This window comes from Oculina patagonica, chromosome 5 (assembly GCF_052425735.1).
Source record: "Oculina patagonica isolate OP01 chromosome 5, crgOcupat, whole genome shotgun sequence".
Classification (NCBI taxonomy): domain Eukaryota; kingdom Metazoa; phylum Cnidaria; class Anthozoa; order Scleractinia; family Oculinidae; genus Oculina; species Oculina patagonica.
In genome coordinates this window covers 23,620,036-23,643,858 of record NC_135762.1, presented here as the reverse complement: position 1 = coordinate 23,643,858, position 23,823 = coordinate 23,620,036, and the positions used below count along the sequence as shown (strand labels likewise).

General features: G+C 38.9%; 2 protein-coding genes across 2 annotated transcripts in view; both read left to right on the top strand.

The window, feature by feature from the left end:
* The first annotated feature begins 3,665 nt into the window (after window positions 1-3,665).
* Window positions 3,666-20,015, top strand: LOC144653389 (gamma-aminobutyric acid type B receptor subunit 2-like). Its single transcript, XM_078513371.1, has 17 exons — window positions 3,666-3,911; window positions 4,425-4,562; window positions 4,917-5,084; window positions 6,108-6,221; window positions 6,577-6,642; window positions 7,116-7,322; window positions 10,315-10,554; window positions 11,214-11,283; window positions 11,615-11,695; window positions 12,083-12,233; window positions 12,627-12,756; window positions 13,407-13,514; window positions 13,932-14,060; window positions 14,548-14,880; window positions 15,877-16,026; window positions 17,303-17,351; window positions 18,986-20,015. Exons 1-17 carry the CDS (start codon window positions 3,690-3,692, stop codon window positions 19,042-19,044), a joined length of 2,415 nt encoding a protein of 804 aa, XP_078369497.1. The 5' UTR covers window positions 3,666-3,689; the 3' UTR covers window positions 19,045-20,015.
* Window positions 20,016-21,692: 1,677 nt separating this feature from the next.
* The window catches only part of LOC144653398 (3-hydroxyacyl-CoA dehydrogenase type-2-like), a 7,797-nt gene continuing 5,666 nt past the window's right edge, over window positions 21,693-23,823 (top strand). Inside the window, exons 1-2 of the mRNA XM_078513383.1 lie at window positions 21,693-21,882; window positions 22,526-22,684. Of these exons, the coding sequence (XP_078369509.1) occupies window positions 21,700-21,882; window positions 22,526-22,684 (342 nt within the window). The 5' untranslated portion in view covers window positions 21,693-21,699. The remainder of the gene's footprint in view (window positions 21,883-22,525; window positions 22,685-23,823) is intronic.

The window sequence follows — 23,823 nt, the reverse complement described above, 5'->3', positions numbered from 1 at the left end:
GGAAAAGACCAACAGCTGTTAGAGTTAATGCTTAGTACTTCGTTTCCTTCGCATAAAAACGGCACAAAAGCTTTTTTCTTTCTCACGATTTTGAATGAGAATTGTCTCGCAATTAAAACTTCCTTTGGGCTATTCAACTCGGCAGAAATGGGTAATTTACAACATAGAACATGTGTCCGTTTTCTCAAGTTTTCGATGAAATTACGCAACGACATGGTACGAAAAGGAGGCTGAAAAATACGACTGAATTACTGAGTAAGAAATCCCCCGAAAAAATCGAATGACACCGAAATGTTTCGGTAACGTTACATATATGAAAAGTGAAAAGACTATATATCAGAGCAGTTTTCAATTTGAAGAAATTCATCTAAAGATGAAAATAAATTTGCGAACACACGTTTCTCGAATATCGCTCAGACGATCGCCTGGCAAAAACAAGGCAAGACGCATATATATAGAATAATACATTCTGTTTATTTTATAAACCTACCGATATCGAGGTTTTTGACGATTTTCCGAAGAATTTCAAAACGATGTCCGAAGGTCGTACGAATGTTTCCAAACATTTCCGAAAATTTCCGAAGATTGTCGAGGAAGATCCGAAGATGTTTCGACTTAATATCGATAAACTTTAGTTCATTTAACATTGAAACATGGAAAACTCGTAAGCACGTGATTGGTCAAATCAAACGCACGTAAAAAATATTGTAATTTGTACACACGTCGAGGTACTGTTGTTCTCGGTGGTTATATAATAAATTTCTGTAAAACGGCGTAAATATCGTAAACCTGTCGTAGACCGTATGAAAACGTATCATTACGTGTGATGTGTAATGTAAACACTGAAAAGGAGCACGCTTTGTCCTAATTAGTTTAAAAACGAGCTGCGAGATAATGTTAACAAAGGAAATTGCTATATTCTGTAAAGAAAGTCAACGATGGCAATTTTGAAGAAATATTATGAGTCGTTTTAATTCAACTTCGCAAGACACTCCATACGGAACTTGGAGTCTCACTGACCAAGGAAACGGCAGGCGCAAGTGAGGTTGCGCCCACAGTCCTCACCATCATTTGTCCGCTATCACCTCGTAGAGACTTCGATCGGCTGCTGCTGTGGTTGCCTACGGCCAGGTTCTTAGACCTCTCGCCTTGAGTTCCCTTTCGGCAGTCCTCCTTCAAGTTTCCCGCGATCGACCCTGTTTCCTCTTGCCTTCAGGTACCTTCTGGTACCAGCTGTGCGTGGATCAAAAGGGGCGGTCCAACCATATCCATCTTATCCTTTACACTTGTGGTCATGTTAGGGTAAATTTCGACAAGCGACGTGGCGTTTGAACAGCGACATAGAAGAAATACAATGGCGACGAACGACAAAACTTGTTAAAATAGCGACAGCGAAGGAAAGAATTAAATAAGATTACTACGGCGAATCTCTCGTTTCTTAAATGTTCGACGGTGAACTGATGTAGTCACAAACCCCTGTATCATCAGCATGCAGTGCTTGCTTTTAGGTCCCGCAGATTTAACAGTCTGAAAACTATCAATTCGAAAAGTGGATAAATAGAATCAGTCAAAAACTTTCTTACTGCGAAATTAAAGTGCCCGAGAAACTTCTGCTCTGTATACTTAGTTTAAAGTAACGTCGATTTTAATTGGTCTAAAAAATTTGAAACTCTGTTTTTTTCTGCGAATTTAAGTGCCCAAGAAACTGCTGCTTTGTGTACCTAAGTTAGACACGTCGTTTTTAATTGGTCGAGAACTAAACAACAGAAACTGCCTTTATAAAATACCAGAGAAACTTCTGCTCTGTGGAACAAGGTTTACCCATGTCAATTGTGTACTAAAGTTAGACACGTCGTGTTATCTGTCAAAGAATTAAATTAATCTTAACGGCTCTTTTAAAATGAACGAGAAACTCCTGCTCTGTATACTTAGTCCAGAGACACGTCGTTTCTAATTGGTCGAAAAATTTAAAACACCGTTTTGAAAGAAACGCCTGCTTGTTGTTAATTGGTCGAGACATTAATTTTTTTTTATTGCTTTTATAAAATACCAGAGAAACTTCTGCTCTGTGTACCTGGGTTACCCACGTCTTTTTTAATTGAGAAACTTCTGCTCTGTTTTCCGCGTCCGTCTTTACACGAAATGACGAAATTCCGACAGCGACATGCGGACCAATTCTTAGTTGCGATACGACAAGCTTTGAAATTGAGACAGGAGACAAGTATACCTACCCTAAAGCGCCTCATTCCTGCTCCTCGTCTACAGTAGCTAATAGGTTTGTAGGAAAAACATTTTAAAATTGGTGGCCGACACCTGAAATGTCAAAAAGTTCGTATCTCCGGTGATCAGCTCGGCGTCACCTAAACCGACATATTGGCGCTTTCTCAATGATAAAGTAAAAGCAAATGAACAGCTGGAAAAATCTGCTGCTTAGCTCTTTCATCGTAGTTTTTTAAGTAAATGCAAGTTCGTTATTCTCAGCTTTTTTTAATCTAAAAAAAAAGCTCTTGTCAGATAGCTATTCTGTTTCGGGGCCATTTCTGCTGCACACACTTTAAAACGACGCCATGTAAAAGCTCTTGCCCACAGAAATGACGTGAATGCATGCAAGTGAGAGCCATCGTGAATAAGCGATCCGTTTTGTTTCTACAGGTATTTTTTTACTTTCTCGATAATTGTTTAGGCTTATTTTTTTTTTTTGCAATTAAAACTTTATTTAGAAACATACATTACAATCTCTCCTTACTGATCGTGCTAAAATACTTACAGTCCTTACTTACATCTTACAATATATTATATTGTCTTTTGAAATATACAATGCAAGTCACTTAGTCTATAATTGAAATATTATCAGGCTGTGCTACTAGTAGATATTTAATAAATATTTTCCGAGGTTAGAGTTTTCAGTTTTAATATTTTCGAGGTTTCGAGAAGGAGCTAGTCTCTTCCTGTATTGGTTCTAATTAATAAATATTTTCAAGCTTATATTTAACGAGTAATTTCTCAATAAACTCATGAACGGAGATGGCTTTGCTATTGATTTTGTTAGCATATATGTATTGGCGCATAGCTAAGGTGGTGTAGTTAAATTTCTTTTTTATACGTGGGTCCCATATGCTAGAGAAGTAGCCAAACAAGACTTCCTCGGTGGTCGGAAAGATCTGACATAGGTTTGTTTGGTTAATTGTTTGGGCTTATACTTCTATATATAAAACACCCTCTAAGCGTGCCAAGATAGTCGTGTTTAACCGAAATATCTGATTTTTGTTGAAATATGTATATCAACACCTTCCTTTGAGGCAAAACTCCTCCAGGGTCTCGCTGTTGCTACACAATTTCTCAATGGTCGCTGTTAAGAAGCGGTTAGTCAGAGGAGGTTTAATTAGGACTGAATAATGTCGAAAAATTAATTCTCCTAGCCTATTCCCTTACATTTATTTCAATGTTAGTACTAGGAATTTAGTGGCAAACCAAGACAAAATCCTTTATCATTTTCTATTCACCTGTCTGCCTGACAAGCCATTGATATGGTAATGAGAAATAAAATGTTGGTCAGAGATCCAGCTCTTTTGCCTTTTCTCACTATCGGTTCACTGTAGACTAGTAATCAAGTTTACTTATGCAATGTGTGTTTTGAACGAACAGTCAATCCGGAGCAAGGAAGATATTCCTCCTGACAAAGTGGTCAGATGAAGCTGCTGTTGCCTTTAATTACCCTGCTATTGGTGGGCTTAACTCGACCTTCCCAGCGGACACCGGTTTACATTGGCGGCTTCTTCCCTTTGAGTCCCAACAAAGCCTCGGTACCAGGGCGGGCACTTTTGGCAGCGGCAGAACTGGCACTAGATCACGTGAACAAATCTGACATATTGCGAGATTATGAGCTGAAAATGATTGTCAAGGACTCAAAGGTATGTAAAGGTAGATATAAATTTCGGAGTAGAAAAAGTGATAAAAGATAGATAGGGCTGTTTTCGTAAAACCAAATCTAAAGTTATCACTCTGACCAATCACAAAGGACACAGACAATCCAGTGAACCAATCAAAACTTCGTAAAGCCTTCGTAAAGTGCAGGAAAACGTGTGTGAGTGAATCACGTTTCTTCCCATTGGTTTTAAAGAAAGTGGCGCGAGTTTTTTAAACCAGTCACTACGCGAAGTTGCCAAGATCACCGTATTTGAACAATAAAACGCAATAACGGAACAAGTATTCAATAAACTGAGCTGTTAAGCCAATGGCAACACGTTATGGAATTATGGTTGTGAAATAAAGGTTTCCTTTTTACTTTTGAGTTAAGAATTTTACTATTAAATACTGACAGTTTTCAAATTAAATATTAATTATTTTTGAGTACAAATTTCCCAGAGATTCAACGAAACTATTTGATGTTGTTTTGCGCTGGTTATGTTTTATACTCTCAACAGTGTGATCCGGCCTTCACTGCCAACATGTTCATGGATTTACTATCAGAACAACCAAATAATTTAATGGTGTTTGGAGCTGCATGTTCCGACGTCACGGAAATTTTAGCGGAGATGTCAGCATACCGGAATTTAGCACAGGTTTGTTATATCTTATCAATAAATGAACGAATGAATGAATGAATGTGAGGAAGTCGGTCGGCCAGTCGGCCAGTCAGTCAGTTTGTCAGTCAGTCAGTCAGTCAGTCAGTCAGTCAGTCAGTCAGTCAGTCAGTCAGTCAGTCAGTCAGTCAGTCAGTCAGTCAGTCAGTCAGTCAGCCAGCCAGCCAGCCAGCCAGCCAGCCAGCCAGCCAGCCAGCCAGCCAGCCAGCCAGCCAGTCAGCCGGTCAGTCAGCCAGCCAGCCAGTCAGTAAGTCATTTGGTATGCTATTCAGCGTGTTTTTGTAAGTGGTATTTTGTGTGCCATTTTATAATCAAACTGAACACCCGTTCCAGATATCCTACGCCTCGAGATCGCTGGCACTATCAAACCGGGAGAAGTTTCCCACACTGTTCCGTGCGCTACCTTCTGAGTCTGCGCGTAACCTGGCACGAGTCGCGTGGATAAAACATTTTGGTTGGGAGAGGATTGCCACCATGTTTGAGAAAACAAGCAGTGATCTAGTGAGTTGAAAAGGAAACTCTTATAAATTTGTTAATTTAATTTTTTGTTTGCAAGGGTTTTAACACTCCGTTCGTCTCCATGATATGACCTTCATCCGGAAACTGTCACCCTACTTCTCCGTATAATGTTACGGTCTGGAGTTTCTTATACAGGGTCTCTCCTGAATTTAGCATAAATTCATCATCGACGAGGTTTAAAATGCGGTCATAAAACAAGTTATGTTTTCTTCTGAATGGTTAGAGGAAGATAGCAAGGTAGCAGCGCCGGACTGCTGTGCGGGAGGTCGTGGGTTCGAACCCCAGACCGGACCAACACTCAGGGTCTTAAAATAACTGAGGAGAATGTGCTGCCTTTGTAATTACATCTGCAAATGGTTAGACATTCTAGTCTTCTCGGAAAAGGACGATAAACCGTAGGTCTCGTCTCCTGTATCTTCAGTCTTGTAACAGGGGACGTTAAAGAACCCACACACTATTCGCAAAGAGTAGGGCACGAAGCTCCCGGTGTTGTGGTCTGGTGTGTAAAGCGCATTTGAACGTATGGAAAATGCGCTATATAAATGCATTATCATTATCATTATCATTAAGATCAAGATCTATTGGGAAGCAGGGATGGCGCAGTGGTGAGAGCGCTTGCCTTCTATCAATGCGGCCTTGGTTTGTATCCTGGACCCAGCGTCATATGTGGGTTTGTCGTTGGCTCTCATCCTTGCTTCGAGGGTTTTTCTCCGAGTTCTCCAGTTTTCCTCACTCCACAAAAATTAACACTTCCAAATTCCAGTTCGATTGGAAATACACGGCTCCAAAAACTCCAAGCTTTAAACCAAACCGTGTCTAAATAAAGATTATTTTTTATTATTATTTTTTATTTACAATAGATTTGCACAACCTACCCAATCTGTCATTACTTGTCTTATGTAGAAGAACGTTTTCTCTGTGTTTTGGTAACTTAGTACTATTTAATGCTCAGCGCATTCGTGTTTAAAAGATACTTACATCAGTTCTCTGTACTTTTTCTTGAAGGCGTCGCAATCCAATAGTCAAGTGATAAGAGAACTGAAGGAAATAAATCGAACAGTTCTTCAGTCTGAGGAAATCACCGGGCAGCACATTGATCTTCACATGAAAACACTTGCGGTACGTACGTTTGTAGGCTCAGTTCTGCGTGTCTGATTGTCATGATATTAAGTTAGATTACGTAGAATATGAGTCTTTGTGAAGCTATAAGTACTTCAAAAAACAGTACTTTTAAACTCATGTCTATGTGGCATGAAGCAAATCAGTGAGAGGCAGCTGCCCATTCTGTGGAAGATAAGTGCCTTGCCCAAGAGCACAACACAGAGACCTGAGTTAGATTTAAAACAGGACCTCTCGCTCAGACGTGCAAGCTCATTGCATCTCCTACAGTTGTGAAGAGTACCTTCGAAAAACGTTTTCCTTTCAATTGGGAATGTATTATTTTTTAAATTTCGTTTTAATCTCTTTTTTGCAGCGAAATGACGCAAGAATCATTGTCGGAACATTTTATGAGGCCAAGGCGAGACACGTGTTCTGTCAGGTACTACATGTACAATATAAACCAGGAAACGAGTAACTGATATACTTTCTTTGCAACAGACGTTTATGTTTTCAGGACCACTATTTCTTCACTTTCTTATTCGCTTTAGTTTTTGCAATTCCTTTTTATAATATCATTCGTTAATCACTTGACAATTATTTGACGGCAAAATACAAACTCACAATTTGGTTTTCTCCCTTTGTGACTTCATACCTCAGCCTGTAGAACATTATACCAGTAACGCGGAGGTTGCGAATTCAAATCTTGTTAAAGCCCTAAATTGTTTCCAGCCTTTTTGCAACTGTTTAAATTATTTCTTCACTTTATAATTTATCTATTTCACAACAGTCGTCCCTTAATATTCTGTCACATTCCGAATACCTAACAATTATCGTCGAAATCGCGCGGAATATCACCTGATACTTTTGTTTAACGTTTTCCCGTCAAGATTGACTGAAAAGTTTCATTTTCAGGCATACAAGTCAGACCTGTTTGGAGCGCGTTACGTCTGGATTTTGATTGGCACTTACTCCGACAACTGGTGGTCGGTCCCAGATCCTACTCTGCGTTGCACAAAAGAGGAAATGAAAAAGGCTGTCGCGTACACTTTCATATTTAACAATCAGATCTTCGTGAGCGAGGACAAGAAAGGAGCAAAGAACAAAACACTTTCAGGGCTGGTAAGTATCTGCGTATTCACCACAAAAAGGAGAAATATTCTTCTTCAATTTTTTGGACGAACTGTACAGTCGCAAAATGATTGGTGTTTTTGGCGGTCACGTGCACATCCGGAATAGAACCACCTGAATGTTTAAATCATACTGTGCTCAAATGTAAAATTTCAACGCCACTTCCTGCTAACGTTACCTTGGCTCAATTAGTACCTTTTGTCTATCGCGCCTACTGCAAGTCGATAGTTTTTCAAGCCGAAAACTGCCTGCTGCGCTTTCTCTTTAGCAAAGGGAAATGATGGAACTTAAATAGATAGATAGATAGAAATAAACCACCTAGCTGGGGAAAACGCCCCCACTAATACGGGGACATAACAAAAAAGAGTTAAAATAAAAGAAAATGCTAAAAAACTATGGCTATTTACAATATTCCACTTAGGCCATCCCAATAAAATGTTTCGTTTCCCATCGCCCGACCGACCCATTTTTTTCGAAAAGTAAAAAAAACCCAGATACACTAGTCAAAGAAGCAAGTACTTCATTTACAAGCACACGATCTTGTTTTATAACAAAACTGGTAGATGTGATGTCTTTATTTAAAAAACATCGATACTACGTTATTTAAAGACTGTTAAGGAACAACAAGAAAAACAATTTTCAGTTGACTTTTGTATCATCTTTCTTTCTTAGCAGCCCGGCCCTTCTGAACCAGAACCCTTCAAGTGTTCATTCTTTTTTTTTTTTTTCCCGCCGCCGACCCACCATGACAAGAGACGGGGCGTGGGAAACGAAACATTTTATTGGGATGGCCTTATGGTTGCAGCAGGTCAGGAAATGATCAGGGAAAACTAAAACTCGTGAAGGTCAGGGAAATGTTGTTGAAGGCACAAGTGTAATAACTGGTCACAAATGTAATAAAGTCACAAGTGTAATAACATTCGGTCACAAATGTAATAAAGTCACAAGTGTAATAACATTCGGTCACAAATGTAATAAAGTCACAAGTGTAATAGGGTTTGGGCACAAATGTAATAAATATTTCACACCTAGGCTCAAATGTGAACGGCACCTGTCATTGAAATTATGTTGTCAGTCACTATCACTTTACATCTACACAACACTTATATTGGAGAGCTTGTCTAAATGGACAAATTAGTCATTGGTTCGGTTGATAACCATTGGTTCCGTCAGATAAAGCACTGCTCTCAACCAGTAACATATTCAAATGGAAATGCATTCAAACCTTCACATAAAGTAATTAGGCAATAAAGTCCCCTAGATGGTACCAAGCCTGGATATATTGGAGTATGGTCGATTTGCCATAGCTGGGATTTATTCAAGAAATGGGCAGACAGCGTAGACTGGCTTTCATTCCCCCCGGCCCCCGGGGGGTACTCCCTATAATGGCCTATACGGGAGGCTCCGCCCGAGGGGTACCTTTTTCAGGCTTAAGGTATATGAAAGGGTAGGGATTTTAGAAGTTTTGGTATGCGAAAGGGTATGGAAATCTGTCATTTAGGTATTTAAAAAGACCTTTAATTAAAAATTTCGAACAGACGCAATTACGGCTGTATTATTTTAATGTATTTAGCGCTAGTGAAAATGACAAGAAACGTCCTGTTCTAAGTCTATGCCATGTCTTTTAGGTATATGAAAGGGGTATCCTTTTTCAGTAAAAGGTATACGAAAGGGGTACATTTCTGTCAAAAATGGTATATAAAAGGGTAAGGGGTCAGAGTTCGGGGCGGAGCCTCCCCGTAAAAACTGTTTTGAATGCCCCCCCCCCCCGGGCTTTCATTTAACCATGGCTAGAGTTTAGTTCGAGTATATCGTAAATACATCAACAAACGAAATGAATGGCCAAGATTTGCTATCACGATAACAAAGTTAGTAGAGACGCATTGTAACTTCTGCTGTTGAAGTTGGGTTTCATGCTAAAATGACTGTCACCGGGTAAATAGACTTCTTAAAATTCCTCGACATTGTTGAATGGTGATGAAGTATTTTTATTGACAACTGTTCTTCTAATGAAACCACAGGCAAGCCACCCTAAGTGTTCGTAGGTTATAACAATTGCTGACATAAGACGAACAAAAGAAATATATCAAAATTTATGAGGCTTATGAATAAAGCTCTAAAAATTACATTATCTAAACGCATCTATGTGTGAATATCTCAATAAAGTTAAATGAAATATTAATTGATTCATATGTGGTGTTTTTTTGGCCTTCCTGGAACATTTGAAGCATCTAATGATTAAAACGACCTTATATGGGGTGAAAAAAAGAAAAAAAAAAAATGGGCAAAAAGGAGAAAAGGAAAAAAAAAAAAAAAAGGAGGGGGGGGAAAGGGGGGGGGGGGGGGCACGGGTTTTGGTTTTCCCCTATTGGTGAAAAGGGCGCGAGATTTTTAACCAACAAAGCGAAAAAACAAACCAAAAAAACGCAATTTACTTTCGACACTCAAGTGAAAACTGCTCTAATGACTAATTTGTCCATTTAGACAAGCTCTCCAGTATAAGTGTTGTGAAGATGTAAAGCAACGTTGACCGACAACATTACAAGTTTTAATGATATTTACTGTTCACATTTGTGCCTGTATGTGAAATATTTATTACATTTGTGACCACACCTTTCGCTTGACAAATGTCAGGAAATTTTATTTTAAGTAAAAAAAATTGACATTTAGAAGAAAAGTCCAGAAAAATTAAAATAAGAACACCTTAGCTAATACAATAGATAGAAGACTGGAAGAAACATTTAGGTCAATGTGATCTCAGCATTGTTTTTCGTTTCAAGCGGAGGCTGGAGGCGGCTACTATACCTGACATTTTTCATTTGTCGGTCAGGAAACGTTTTATTTTTATCAGAGAAAAGCCAGGGAATTTTGAAAACTGATGTTTGTAGCAACCATGTCACTTGACTGCTATAACACTGTAAAAATGAGATAAATTTGACCAGATTTCTTTAACAGTGCTTTTCCTTTCTTTTTCTCTCTGTAGACAACCACGCAATTTTACAAACAATACAAGGAGGCATTGAAGAAGCTGAACTTATCATCAGCTCCCAAAATTACAGCATACACTTATGACGCTCTGTGGACGGTAGCTGCCTCGTTGAATAAGTCCATTCCTAAACTGGAAGCTATGGGACTTCATTTACAAGACTTTTATCAGAACAAAACAGAGATGACAAAACTATTTGTCCAGACAATTCAAGATATTCACTTCCTTGGGGTTACGGTAGGTCGAACTGTTTTTTGGTTTCATTTGCTATTGTTCTTTCTGTTGTCACTCTCGGAATCTCACGCATTCATCGAATTTGAGCTTCTTTATGTTAAAATGAAAGTCATAAAAGTTTTCGCTCGTTCAGCAGGCCTTGTATCCACGTCGAGTTGTGGGACTGTTTCACTTCGTGTTTCGCGCCTAACCATCGAGCCTCCGCGCCCTGTTTCCCGCCTTTTGCCAACGAGACGCAACAGTGCCTTAAAGGGACAATGTCACCAGTTTCACTTCAAAAACCCAAGAGCTTAAAAACATATGGAAACTACGAATAGTGCTCCAATTTTGTTAAAAATCACCATGCAAGTCTACTGAAGCGATAAACCAGTGATATTATTGCGATGCAATCAGAAACTTTAGATTTCAACTTGAAAAAGTCACGGTGATTTTTTCAAGTTTTGTCCTTGTGGACTGGAAAAAACACCTAAAAGTTATTATGGCTCCCTTCTTCCTCAACAGCAATTTACTTTATATCTCCATTTTAGTACTTTTTACCGAAAAGTATTAAAATCCCCGTGACAGTGTTGATTGTAGTTCTTTTTGCATCTGTTTTTTTTACAAAAGGTTTAAGACCTCTTCGGCGTTTTCTGTTTTAAAATTGCATTTATTTCCCAACTTAGGGAGAAGTGGCGTTCTTTTCTGATGGTGATCGATATGATGGCATGGTGGAAATCCTTCAACAACACCCAGGTACTTATACCAACGTTTGACAGAAACGTCTTTTTGGCCGGGGACACTTTGTCGGTTGGAACTCAGTTTCTCTGTCCATTGAGTCTGCAGTTCTCGGCAAAGGCGTTGCTAAGCGACATATCGTATGCTCACTACGTCATGGTGACGTGACAACGTTCAAAGTACTCGTGATTGCTCATGCGCTTTCTTGAGTCGTTCCCTACATGATGCGCAAGCTTGACCCCCTCTCAACCCCAATAGGCTAAAAAGAGCGTTTCCCGTATAGTGTGTTATTTAGAACAAAATATAGCTCTCGATTCACGGTTGATGAATACGGTATTTTTGTTCGCAGATGGCCACGCTGTACCAGTTGGTTACTACGATGCACTTGTAAAAGAGCTACGGCTTGTTGGAAAGGGAAACTTGTGGCCAGGTACAGCTAAAAATGCCTTAATTTCTTTCCCCTTTGTCCGCGTTCGAGACTACGCCGAAGTGTATCTCCGGTTTTTGTGTAGCATGAAGCAACGAGGAGTATTTGGACCCCCTTGGATGAAATGCTAGTCCATCGCAGGGTTACCCCCCCCCCCCCCCCGCCAGCATTTAACTCGCCGGTACCCATTTATACACCTGGATGGAAAGACGGGAGTGTGAGAGTTTTAAAAGTGCCTTGCCAGAGAACACAATACAGTGACCTCGACTAGGGCTCGAACCCGGACCGCTCGATCCGGAGTCCAGCACGCTAACCATATAAGTTCACCGCACGTCCCAGTAAAGCAGTAATGCCAATTACTTAGTTAACTTTTTGCTATTTTATTCACAGATGGTAAAGTTCCTCTCGACAAAACTATCACCGTTACAAAGTTCGTACAGGTGCCACTATGGCTGGTTATATTAACAAGTGTACTCAGCTTTCTCGGGATCGCATTGGCGCTGTTCTTTCTGGGATTTAACTTGCGCTTTAGATTGAAAAGGTTAGTGCCTTGAGTCAATTAAACTTTGATTAACTTTTTAGTAGTTACAAACTACAACGTTAAGGTGTAACTGATATACTTTGACACGATACTCTTAGAAAGGTTATCAAGAGTGTGAAAAGGTGGTTTTTAACCCACCTTTGACCACACCTTAAATAATAAAACAATAAGTATTTTGACGCGCATTAAGGGCGTTTGTTGGGCAGTGTTTGTACAGCGCATGAAACTCGATGGATTTTTTCAACAATTATGAGGTTAAATTCTGGTGGGATATTTTCATTTTTATCGTTAAAAATTAATGGCAAAAAGAAGTTAAAACATCACAGGAAGGAAGCCTATAAAATACTAACTCTTCTTGGATCTTTATTGACGAGTTTTTTTTATTACATGCAGGTACATAAAGCTGTCAAGTCCGAACCTCAATAACGTAATTCTTCTTGGTGGTATCATGATGTACTCCACTGTATTTATGTATGGATTGGATGGCCGGCTTTCACCACTCAGCTACAACTATGTTTGTAGAGTGAGTATATATTGCGGGTTTTACTTGAGTGTCCGGAATAATTCGCGTTTGCTTTGGTTTGTTCATTACTACGATTAATGATTGGTCTAAAAATCTCGCGGCACTTTTTCGACCAATTTAAAGTAAAACCAAAACCAATCCTTACTCACTGGGCACTCACACACGTTTTCCTGCGCTTCTTTTTGGCTACATGTATTTGCTTTGAGTTTTGATTGGTTCACCGGATTGTCTGCGTCTTTCGTCTTCGCTTCTCGGTTAACATCTTTCAGCCCCGGGGATTATCCTCCAATACACTGCCACCTAAAGGGGTTTATTTACTAATTGGCCACTTGTGTCCACTTTCCGAAACTGTCTGATAAACGGTGGACTCGGCAAATGGGAGGTATCCTCTCGGGGGTGTCTGTTCACTCTCTCCTCCGTTAAGGCTGCTGTAGTATTTTTGCACGTGGATCCTCTCGGGAGCCTCTGCGGAAAAGAGAGGGCGTGTCCGTGTAAGACGCGTATTCCTTTTGGGTTGTCAAAGTGAAGAAAATAACCACTGCCGAGCCTTCAATAATTCGAGAAGACCTTGCTTCGCAGGTTTCTCTTATTAAACAAGTTAGTAGTGAGATTAACATTTTTCTCACAAAGTAATTTCATTCTCCTCACAGGCGCGGTTTTGTTTGCTGTCGCTGGGTTTTACTGTAGGATTTGGAGCGATGTTCTCCAAGACTTGGCGTGTTCATCAAATTTTCACCAACATCAGGAAAATTAGAAAGGTAAAATAAAACAGTTTTCTCTTTAAACGATTGGCTTTCACGCGTCATCTGAAAAGAGCCTGATCAAAGGCCACCAGGTCAATGACCAACACAAAAAGTGCGCATGCGTCACCCCAAACTCGTACTCCGTACCTTGAGTTTCCTTGAGTCTTCTTTCCTTACTGCGCAAGCGTGACGAAACGAGCGACTCTCGAAAGTTCCGTTACAGTTTTGATTTTGATTGGTTTTCAAATCAATAAAAACGGTCGGAAGCAAAACACCAAGGCATGCGCTATTCAACCGCAATATTTTCAGATTTCCAATCAGAACTTTCCAGGGTCGCTCGTTTCCTGACCGCTGTTCAAGGGGAACGAGGCTCTGGGTACTGTGGTCGCTGTATTAGATTATACTAATGTCATCTCACCCCCTCCCCTACAGGTGGTTCGTGATTCCGACTTGTTCCGCTTGTTAGGAGCGTTAGTGTTTGTTGACGTGCTGTTGTTGGTGATTTGGATGACTCTACACCCACCCAGCAGAAAAGTTATCCAGCCTGACGGAGCTCAGACGGTAAGAAACAAGAAACAAAAAGAATTTAAAAAATATAAGGCTAGTACTATAGAAAATTGAAAAGGGCAGTTTCATTCACTAATATTTCAGTTTGTAGAAAAAGTCTTCTACAAGAGTCGAAGCCTACGAACCTTTACATTATATTTACGTAGCATTGTCTCGACAAATTGACGACAGATCATTATGTTCTACTTACGAAAATAAGACCCGTGCAAAAACTCACTCGCTCACTTGTACGTTCTTTGCCTTGGGCTTTTGTTCGTTCGTTCGTTCGTTCGTTCGTTCGTTCGTTCGTTCATTCGTCCCTCCGCTTTTCCATCAGTTCTCCGGCTCACTTAGAACTTTACTCGCTAAAATGTTCTCTAAATGGTGAATTCAAATTTAAAGAGAATGTTCATTGTAAACATGGACGGGGGGAAATTTGACTAAAAAGAAGCCTTAACTGCTCCTAAGCTCCCTCACAGTTATGTTTGATTTCTATTAACAGATTTCCGAGGACCGTGATCACAAGACAGTTCTCTACCGTGAGGAGTGTGTCGGCCCTCATTTCACTGCGTGGATAATCGTGTTTTACACCTTCCACAGTCTTTTGCTCATCTTTGGATTATTCCTTGCTTTTGAAACCCGCAAGGTTTCCATTCCAGCACTGAATGATTCTCGTCTGATCGGCATCAGCGTGTATAATGTGGTTCTGCTTTGCGCCGTTGGTGTCCCTGTGTCCTTCTTTACCAAGAGCCATCCAACAGTCAGCTTTTCTCTCATCTGTGCGGTCATCTTGTTTTGCACTACGCTGACGCTTGGGATTCTGTTTGTGCCTAAGGTAAAGACTTTTGAATCGGATAACTATTTTAAATAGGAATTTATATAATAACTGCGAAAATTCAAGCGCGCTTATTGGTCGAGAGCTTTGGTCGATAAGAGTATAGACCATGAAAATGACGAAGCCTGTAATTAATTTATTAAAGGGACTGTGTCACGGCTAAGTTAATATTATGATATTTAATTTTGTCAAATTTTCGCTATGAAACTAGATGTTTGCAAATAAATTAATTCTATGATTGTAAATAACAAAACCATAGCTTCATTGCAGCCAAATGTGTCTCCCGGGCGTTATAATTTAAAGTTACAAGCAGACATGATTAACTTTGAAAACTGATCCGCCGGTCCATATTTCAAAAACCCATATCGAAATCCGTTTCAATCTTCGACAATTTTGGCCATCGGTACCTCCTTTTGCATTTGGTGTGTTATTTAAATATTCCTTCACTGTTTTTAGAGGCTATTTTATATACTTAAACAAATTTAAAGGTCATTTCCGATGCCTAAGTTTGGCTAAAATCCGTGACACTGTCCCTTTAAGCCTGCGGTGTTAGGATAGGATTCTGTTGTTTTAAGGGTGGATAACGCTACATGCCGAACAATCAGTATCCAGTAAATATCGTAGTTGTTCCTGTTGGGGTTTTTGTGAGCCACGAATAAATAATATTTTTTCCGCAAAATGTGAAATGACTTTGTTCCCTCGTGATACGTGATCGTAAGGCAAGATTTGTGAATCGAGAAATGAGATTACGGTTAGCCGTCCAGTAAGATGTTATGGTCCTTACCACCAATTATGTGGTGATAAAAACGTGAACTGACTGCTTCGTGATCCGTGAAACGTGATCTGGACCCCTCCCCCCTTTTACCGTCCTTATTTGTAGTGTGATATTCCAGGCCGGACTACCTAGTCTACTTTAAGACTACACACGAATTACACTCAACAAAACAACTGATATTGCTGGGTAAAACCACTTATTTACTGTTGGCCTTTCGCCAGGTTATCCAAATATACAAAGATCCAGATGGTAATCCACTGAAGCGTGGAACAAGAGCCAGTGGCTTGTCACAAGGCACGCCGTATTGTCAATCAATGGACACCCTGCAAAATCGTGTCAAGCTTGAACGAGCGGAGAAGGAAGTCGAAGAGGTAAAACCTTAACTTTCAACAAAAAGAAGTTTTTCGTCCTCAGAAAAAAGCTTCATTACTTAATAGAGCGGTTTTCAATTGAGTGTCGTAAAACCAAAACCAAAGCAATCACTGTGGCCAATCACAAACCGCACACATAATCCAGTGAACCAATCAGAAACTCGAAGTAGTTACATGCAGCCGGCGCAAAGCGCGGGAAAACGTGCGCGAGGGAATCACGATTGGTTTTGGTTTTACCTCTTATTGGCTGAGAAAGTGGTGCGAGAATTTTAAACAAATCACTTAGCATAGCAATTCAAAACCAAAGAAAATGCGAATAACTTTCGACAACCAAATGAAAACTGTTCTAATTGCAAATAAACTACTCTGATAAATTTAAAAAATAAAATCTAAATCGCTTTCTCTCCCGAATGCTGTCTTTGCCGGAACCGCCTTTTTGCGCTTTCGTGAGGTCAGAAGGAAAACGAGGTCTACGGATAATCCATGCTTAACCGGTCTGGTTAATATAATAGGACTGAGTGGCGTCCAATTCGGTCTGTAATCATACAAGTGATCAACACGACTATAATTACAGAGAATTGAACGACGCTAATTGTAACTATAAAAAAATTCGGAGAAACATTTAGACAAAAGGAAAGCCCTTTAACAATTTATGACCTCTGTTAAAATTCGAAGAAAAAAAACGTTTCTGAAAGGTTTTAGGAATAGGATTGTTCAGCTCAAAGAACAATATGAGAAGGAACTGAATAAGAGCGCGCGCATCCGCAGCGCGCGAACTTTATTATTGGCACACACCTTCTTATTGGACACTAAACTAAATGGGTCGTGTTAAGAAACAATACATTTCGAGAATTTTGTTATAGTTGTGATACTAGCTTTAATAAGAGTTATACGCAGTAGAACATTTTTTATTTTCACCCTCGGAATCAGTTTATCAAAGCACGTCACATGGACACGTTTATATCGAATGCCGCCAAGTATTGCGCTGTTCGCGAAAATTGCTTTTTTTTTGTTCGAAGAAGTTATCATACAAATCAAATCAGCAACAAGAAAAGCACCTTATTCTTGCGGAAAAAGTTAAGCAGATAATAAAAAAACTAAGTTTGGAATCCGTGTTATTAATAACTCGCAAATGAAATTTGCAATCTTCTCTCGGAACGGCCGCAATTTGCGAAATGCGTTTACCTTAGTTAAGTTCTTTAAACTGACATTCTTGTATTATACCAATCATGGAAATAATTTTCTAACATGCCGTTTTGTGCTAAACTCGTAACAGGCGGACTCCAAGTTGTCAATGCGGGCTGACGAGGATGGATATGCCAATGGTACGAGAATTATTTCCTCGATATTTCCTTCACACATCTCATATCACATTTATTTCACCTCGGATTTACAAGAGTAGCTGTATAGTTAATTTCTCCGAGACAGAAAAACGAAGAAGAAAAGAAATAAAATAGTATTAATATTAAAAATAAAATAAAATCATATATTATATAGAGTACATCCTGACCGTAAAATACCGATAATACGCCCTCAGTTAACTTAGTTTTCAAGAAATAATATTTGAAGTAAGCGTAAAATCGTAAGAAATTTATCGTCGTTTCATAAATGGTTAGGCTTACATTTTGAAGGGATTTTGCGTCAAAATTTTTTTAAGTACATGAAAAAAAACCACGTAGTAATCTTTCTAAACATAACAATAAGTAACAGTCGTTAAATGAACAACTTAAGTCTCTAAACATACACCATAAATACATAAAAGGTAAAACAGGTTAAGCTGGCTCTCAATAGTTTAGTGAGAACTAAATATGCCTGTCTTTGGTATTCTATCACAGCTATATCAATAACGTTTAGAAAAATCTTTTTACACAAATGTAAACAAGATTTACCAATGAAAAATTTGAGGTTATGGTAACGTCAAAATCTGTTTCCATGACAACGCCATATGAGGTTAAAGATACGCTATTTTGGACCTTTCGAGGCTGCTAACTCAAAAACTACTCGGTGAAAGTTTTTGGTTTTTACATATTTTTATCCAACTGATCAAATAAACATTTTTGAAGAAATCTGTCAAAGGGATTTGGAGTTACGTTATTTTTGCATAAATTTAAGGTGGCTCTGAAAATTTCTGACAGAATATTTTAAAAAGTTGTCAGATCGTTTCTTTTGTCTTTTAAACAAAAATATTTGAAAAACAAAAACTTTTACCGTCTAGTTTTAGAGTAATTGCCCTTAAACGGTCAAAAATATGGTATCTTTGACCACTTTTGTTGTTGCCATGGCAACGAATTTTTTCGTCACAGTGACTCCAATTTGTTTATTAGTAAAACCCTTACAAGGATGTTCTGAAAGTTATACTTCAACATTACAGGTGTAGCAGCAATAGAACGCCAAAGACGGGAATATCTAAACTATTACCAGCCACCTTAAGAGTAGAGGGCTGATAATCAATCAAAATGGGGCCAAATCTAAATTTAATTCTAAATCGAGGGTGCCATTGTAAAAACATGTGCTTTACATGTAAGGATAACATTTCCGTTGCTAATGTAGAATTCTTTTTATTTCAAGCTTTTGGGTATTACAAACACTACACAACTGATCGATTTATCTGAAATCGTGGCCTTTCACATAAACAAAACGAGTGTCGAAATAGTGCAATTTTTTTGTTCTAAAAAACGAAATACACATTAACTTAAGTTCCTTCCAGTTTTATACGTTCAAATCAATCTCCCCTCCCTTTGCTCTTTTAACTTACATACTTTTCACTTGTCGACGCAAATTCGAAACCTCTTGGCATTTGCCAATAGGAATACGAAAAAGAATTAAGAAGGAAATGTTAGCAGCACGTGAATAGCACGTGATTACTTTAGCATGTGAATATTTTTTACGAAATTTCTTAACACGTGATTTAACCAATACTTCTTAAAATTCACGACATAATTTCTGTATTCCTTTTTAGCTGATGACAAAATTGAAGAAACTGGAGCGAGAGCAAATGCTGAGCAAGGAGAATGCTAACCTCCGTGATGACAGGGGTGGAAGTGGTAGATTTCGGAGAAAGCGTGATCCACGAAGACAGTCGGCAATTCCTCTGTGTTTGCAACGCGAGTCGCGATCAAGTGGCTCTGAGTTAGAGAGAAAGGAGGCGTTAAAACGTGAGACAGACGAGGGGAGTTCGAGCATGCAAGGAAAGGAGGATGACGCTGTTGGAGTAACAGAGGAAATGGATTAAATATCAGCCAGAGCACAGAGACGCCTCTTATCGCGCGCGCAATTCTTGCCTCGCGAGAATTCGAGCAGAAACATTCCAAGCTGATGACGTAGTAATACATAGACCGTAACGTGTCTTTGATTGGCACACCCGCGTACGCATGTAATAACAGTTCAGAGATAACCTGCGATCAGGCGTTATTTTTCTCGCGGCGGAAGGGTTAACGGAAAAATGAACCTTCCTTTTTTTCTTCCTCCCTCCACTGCGGAAAAGAGAAAGGCTGATCGCAGGTTAATTCAGAGACACTTCACGGGTCTTATCGTGATACATCAGTACAGAAAAGTTTTTCAGTGCGATTCCGAAAAACATTTGTTTTGACACGCGTGATATTTCGCTGTTGGTTTTTTCCTTGTCCCGTCACATCAAACATCAATTTAGAAATAGCACGGGACACATTTTAATGAAAATGAGGAAAAAGAAAGGAAAAAAGAATTCCGAACTAAGTTTTCACTGCTAAATGGACTAATAAACGAGTAAATATGAAGTAAATAAATACATGAAGGAGTGAATAAACGTAACCAAAAAACGAAACGAAAGAAAGAACGAATGGAATTAAGAACGAAAAATAATGGAAGTGTGAAGAATTGAATGAATAAATGAATGAATGAATGAATGAATGAATGAATGAATGAATAATAGGCGGAGGCGGGTTTTAGAATACCTATTGGAAGTTAAAATATGCCTTTTGTAAAGGCTCTGATCCCCTCATTCCCAAGCAAAATATTAAATCAATGCTCCATACTTATTGTAAACTATTTCCTTCGTTGTTCAGTATTAGCTTTAATTTGAGAACAATACTATCTCCTAGCTGGGGACCTGTTGCATTTATCAGAAGAAGGAAAATTTGCCTGATATTTTGATGATATTCAAAATAACATATTTTGGTGCAATTAAAGAGCTCATTTATGATAATGACAAAAAGTATAGGCAAAGAAACGCCAAAGTATGTTTTCGTACCACGAAAAAGAAGATTAAAAGAGCAGAATCAATTTTTGCTACAAAAATATTGAAACAAATTAATATTTATTTAATATCAAAAACTAATTATAAATTAGTTTAGAGAGAAGAGCTTTATTTCTGACATTACTGAATAGCTAAAGAGTATATTTGTTAATAGGCTCTTACCGAAAGTGCTAGCACTTTTTTGGCATTATTTGGCTTCGCGAGCATTTTTTTTTACATTTTATCCCAAAAAGCATTGCTAGCATTATTTTGGATTTTCAACTGACTATTTGTCTATTTTTGTGTTAAAAAGCACAATCTGACATTATTTATGGCGTTCAAAGATGCATTAGCCCTCATTTTAGTCAGAGGAGCCGTGGAGGCCTGGGGAATAGGTTTGATACGTCAGTGGTTGCCTTCTCGAAACCCATTCCATCACACTCGTTCCAAGATGACGTCATCCACGTTGTCATCGAGGAACAATGGAAGTCAGCCAGCCAAGGCAGAGATAGCTCGAGAGCGTACTCTGACATCAAACATTGATCGTTACATTTTATTGTTGAAAAATGTAACTGAAAATCTGAAAAATGTTATATTCTATGTCGGGAAAAAGTGAGCATTTTTATGTTACCCACGAGCACTTTTTAAAAAAATTAGCATTATTTTAGCCCTTTTTTTGGCAAAAAACGAGCACTTCTTTTAGCATTTAATGCTTTTTTTACGAGCACTTTCGGTAAGAGCCTATTTGTTAACCCATCCATTTTTTTTAGAATTGGGTCTTCGGCTCTTATTTATCAATCCCTGGAAATAAGTCAACGACTAATCTAGTTACAGCAGAAACCCATAAGGTCGAGACAGCAGCAAAAATGTAGAAATTTTCCAAAATAATACGACTTTTTTAATTTTCACAAACATGTTTCGACGGTACATCCGTCATCGTCAGTGTGACGGTTATGAAAGTTTACAGTGATTTAAAACGTGCCTGTTACAAATCATACGTTACATTGCGTTGGAAAGCAATACGCTAGATAAATTTCGAAGTTAACGGAATTAACTAAAACTGCACGCGCGCGCGCTTCTTTTTAATTTCAATGTAACGTATGATTTGTAACAGGCACGTTTTAAATCACTGTAACCTTTCATAACCGTCACACTGACGATGACGGATGTACCGTCGAAACATGTTTGTGAAAATTAAAAAAGTCGTATTATTTTTGAGAAACCCATAAGGATTGAAACGTGTAACGCGCGCGCACAGCGCCTGAATTTTCATTTTGCTAAGTACCATATTTGGAAACACGAAGAATTTGTACGCAAATGCTTAACTGCGAGCAACGAAAAAAGGTTTCGCGCGAAGTTTCGCGTGAATGAATTTTGCGAGATTCGTTACTTCTTTCATTTGTACCGCTGACTAGCTTGTCACGCAAATTGGCGGGCTCAATACACGTGTGAGAACCAATATGGCGGCCGCTCTACAGAAGGCGGTTTGTATTGTGACTGGCGGTGCTTCTGGTTTAGGCCGAGCAACTGCTCAAAGACTTGCAAAAAATGGAGCAAGAGTAGTTATAGCTGATCTTCCTTCAAGTGATGGAGAAAATGTTGCTAAGGAACTTGGAGAAAATTGTTGTTTCGCGCCAACTGACGTAAGTTGTGTAATTTTCCATTAAGCTTATTTGACTAAATTTCATCGTACTTTTAGAACCAATAAACGCGTTCTCTTTCATAATGGTAAGGATCCCGGGAAATATTGTCTTGATAGATTTATCCTGGTCATTCTACCTTTAAGCCAGTGATCAGCCGACGGAAGGCAGCCCACTAGGCAGGGATGGGGCTGGGACTGGGGTGTGGGTAAGGGTGGAGATGGGGGTGTGCCCTGGACTCTGCGGTAACCCTCCTAAAACCGTAACCCTTCTACGAAGGTATTTTCCCTCCATGTAAACAGGCCTTAAGTCTGAGATGGGCACTGAGTGGGGAAAACTAAGGTCAAATTTATGTATTTCTGCTGATCTTAGTCTTAGCAGATGTTTATTGTATGGTGGAGAAAATAAAAATAAAAACAGCCCCTCACTTCCGGTCTGAGATGGGGTGTACATTTTAACCCTCTAGTCCGAGATGGGGTAGCTAGTCTGTCTGAGATGGAGTATGGGTTCCTAGACCCCAGTGAAGCATCCCACTCAAACTTTTCCAAGAAACCCCCCCAGGAGCTATAAATATTGTAGTAGCTGATATTTCTTGAAAAAAAAAAAGAAATATTTACAACACAGTGACGTAATTTATGTCTTTCAGGTTACATCAGAAGCTGATGTTCAGCAAGCTATCAAGCTGGCTAATGAAAAGTTTGGTCGTCTTAATGTAGCAGTGAATTGCGCTGGAATAAGTATTGCAATGAGAACTGTCTCAAAAAAGGGAGCTCACCCTCTTGATCAATTTGAGAAAGTCTTGAAGGTAAGAACATTTTTTTATTTTATTATTAAAATTTATTACTATAATATATACTCAACAAAGTTAATATTATGGGTAGGCTTCACCTTTCACATACCTACTTAAGGTGGCTCGATCGGATTTTTGAGTGATGGTACCTTTCAACTTTGAGCAGGGCTCAAAATAACGGCCGGTCAACGGACAATGTCCGACCAAAATGACGATTTGTCCAGACAAAAGTTTGATTCGGCGGTCATTTTGACCGGTCACGTACACGGCTTTCTCGTTAATCTCTTGGCAGTCTTGAAGAAAGAGAACTTTTAAAAGAGGGCATCTTATAGGTAGCTCTATGAACAACGAGTCCGAGCAAAGGCAAAGTTATCTCACTTGTAGCATGGGCATATTGTACTATTTAGTGTTCGGTAATAAAAACCAGTAAAGTGCTTACAACCAAGATCGCCTCCACCCGTAAGTCGTTAACTAATGTAAAACTATGCAGAGTAACATAACACTACGGCTACTGAGCATTTTATTTTATGTAGAGTAGAATGCAGAAGAAATGGAAGTTCAAAAAGCGAACATAATAAAATGACATTTTTAGCGATCAAAACATTAAAGCTTATGAGGTGAAATTTTTGGCAGAATAGGCTATTGTTTCAAAGTAAATACTCAATATTTTGACCGGTCAAAAACGAGACATGACCGAGCAAAAATTGATTTGGCCGGTCAACAAGACCAGTCAGTATCCAAAAATTATTTTGAGCCCTGACTTTGAGCAACTTTTATGTCACCGTAAACAATCCAACTGAAAATCGATCAGTACAGCTGTACTAAAGAAAGATGAAAGTTTTGAATGAGATAAGTTTCATCAAAATCGGAGTAACCATAGCAACATGATGACGTCACCACCCATTTTACACTAGACCGATTTTCTTGTAATAGAGGGATAATTTTGAAAAAAGGCTTCTAGATCTTGGACTTGACATAGTTTTCTCAAGGTCTGCAAAATTTAAAGAATTTTTATGAGAGCGTTTTCGAGAAAATTTTGGATGAAGTTTTCAGGTGCAAAATACAACAAAAACAAAGCAGTCTTAAAACATTATTGAGAAAATGTTCACAAGGCCCGATCAAGTAACATTTTGGCCTTAAGTGAATCTTGTACT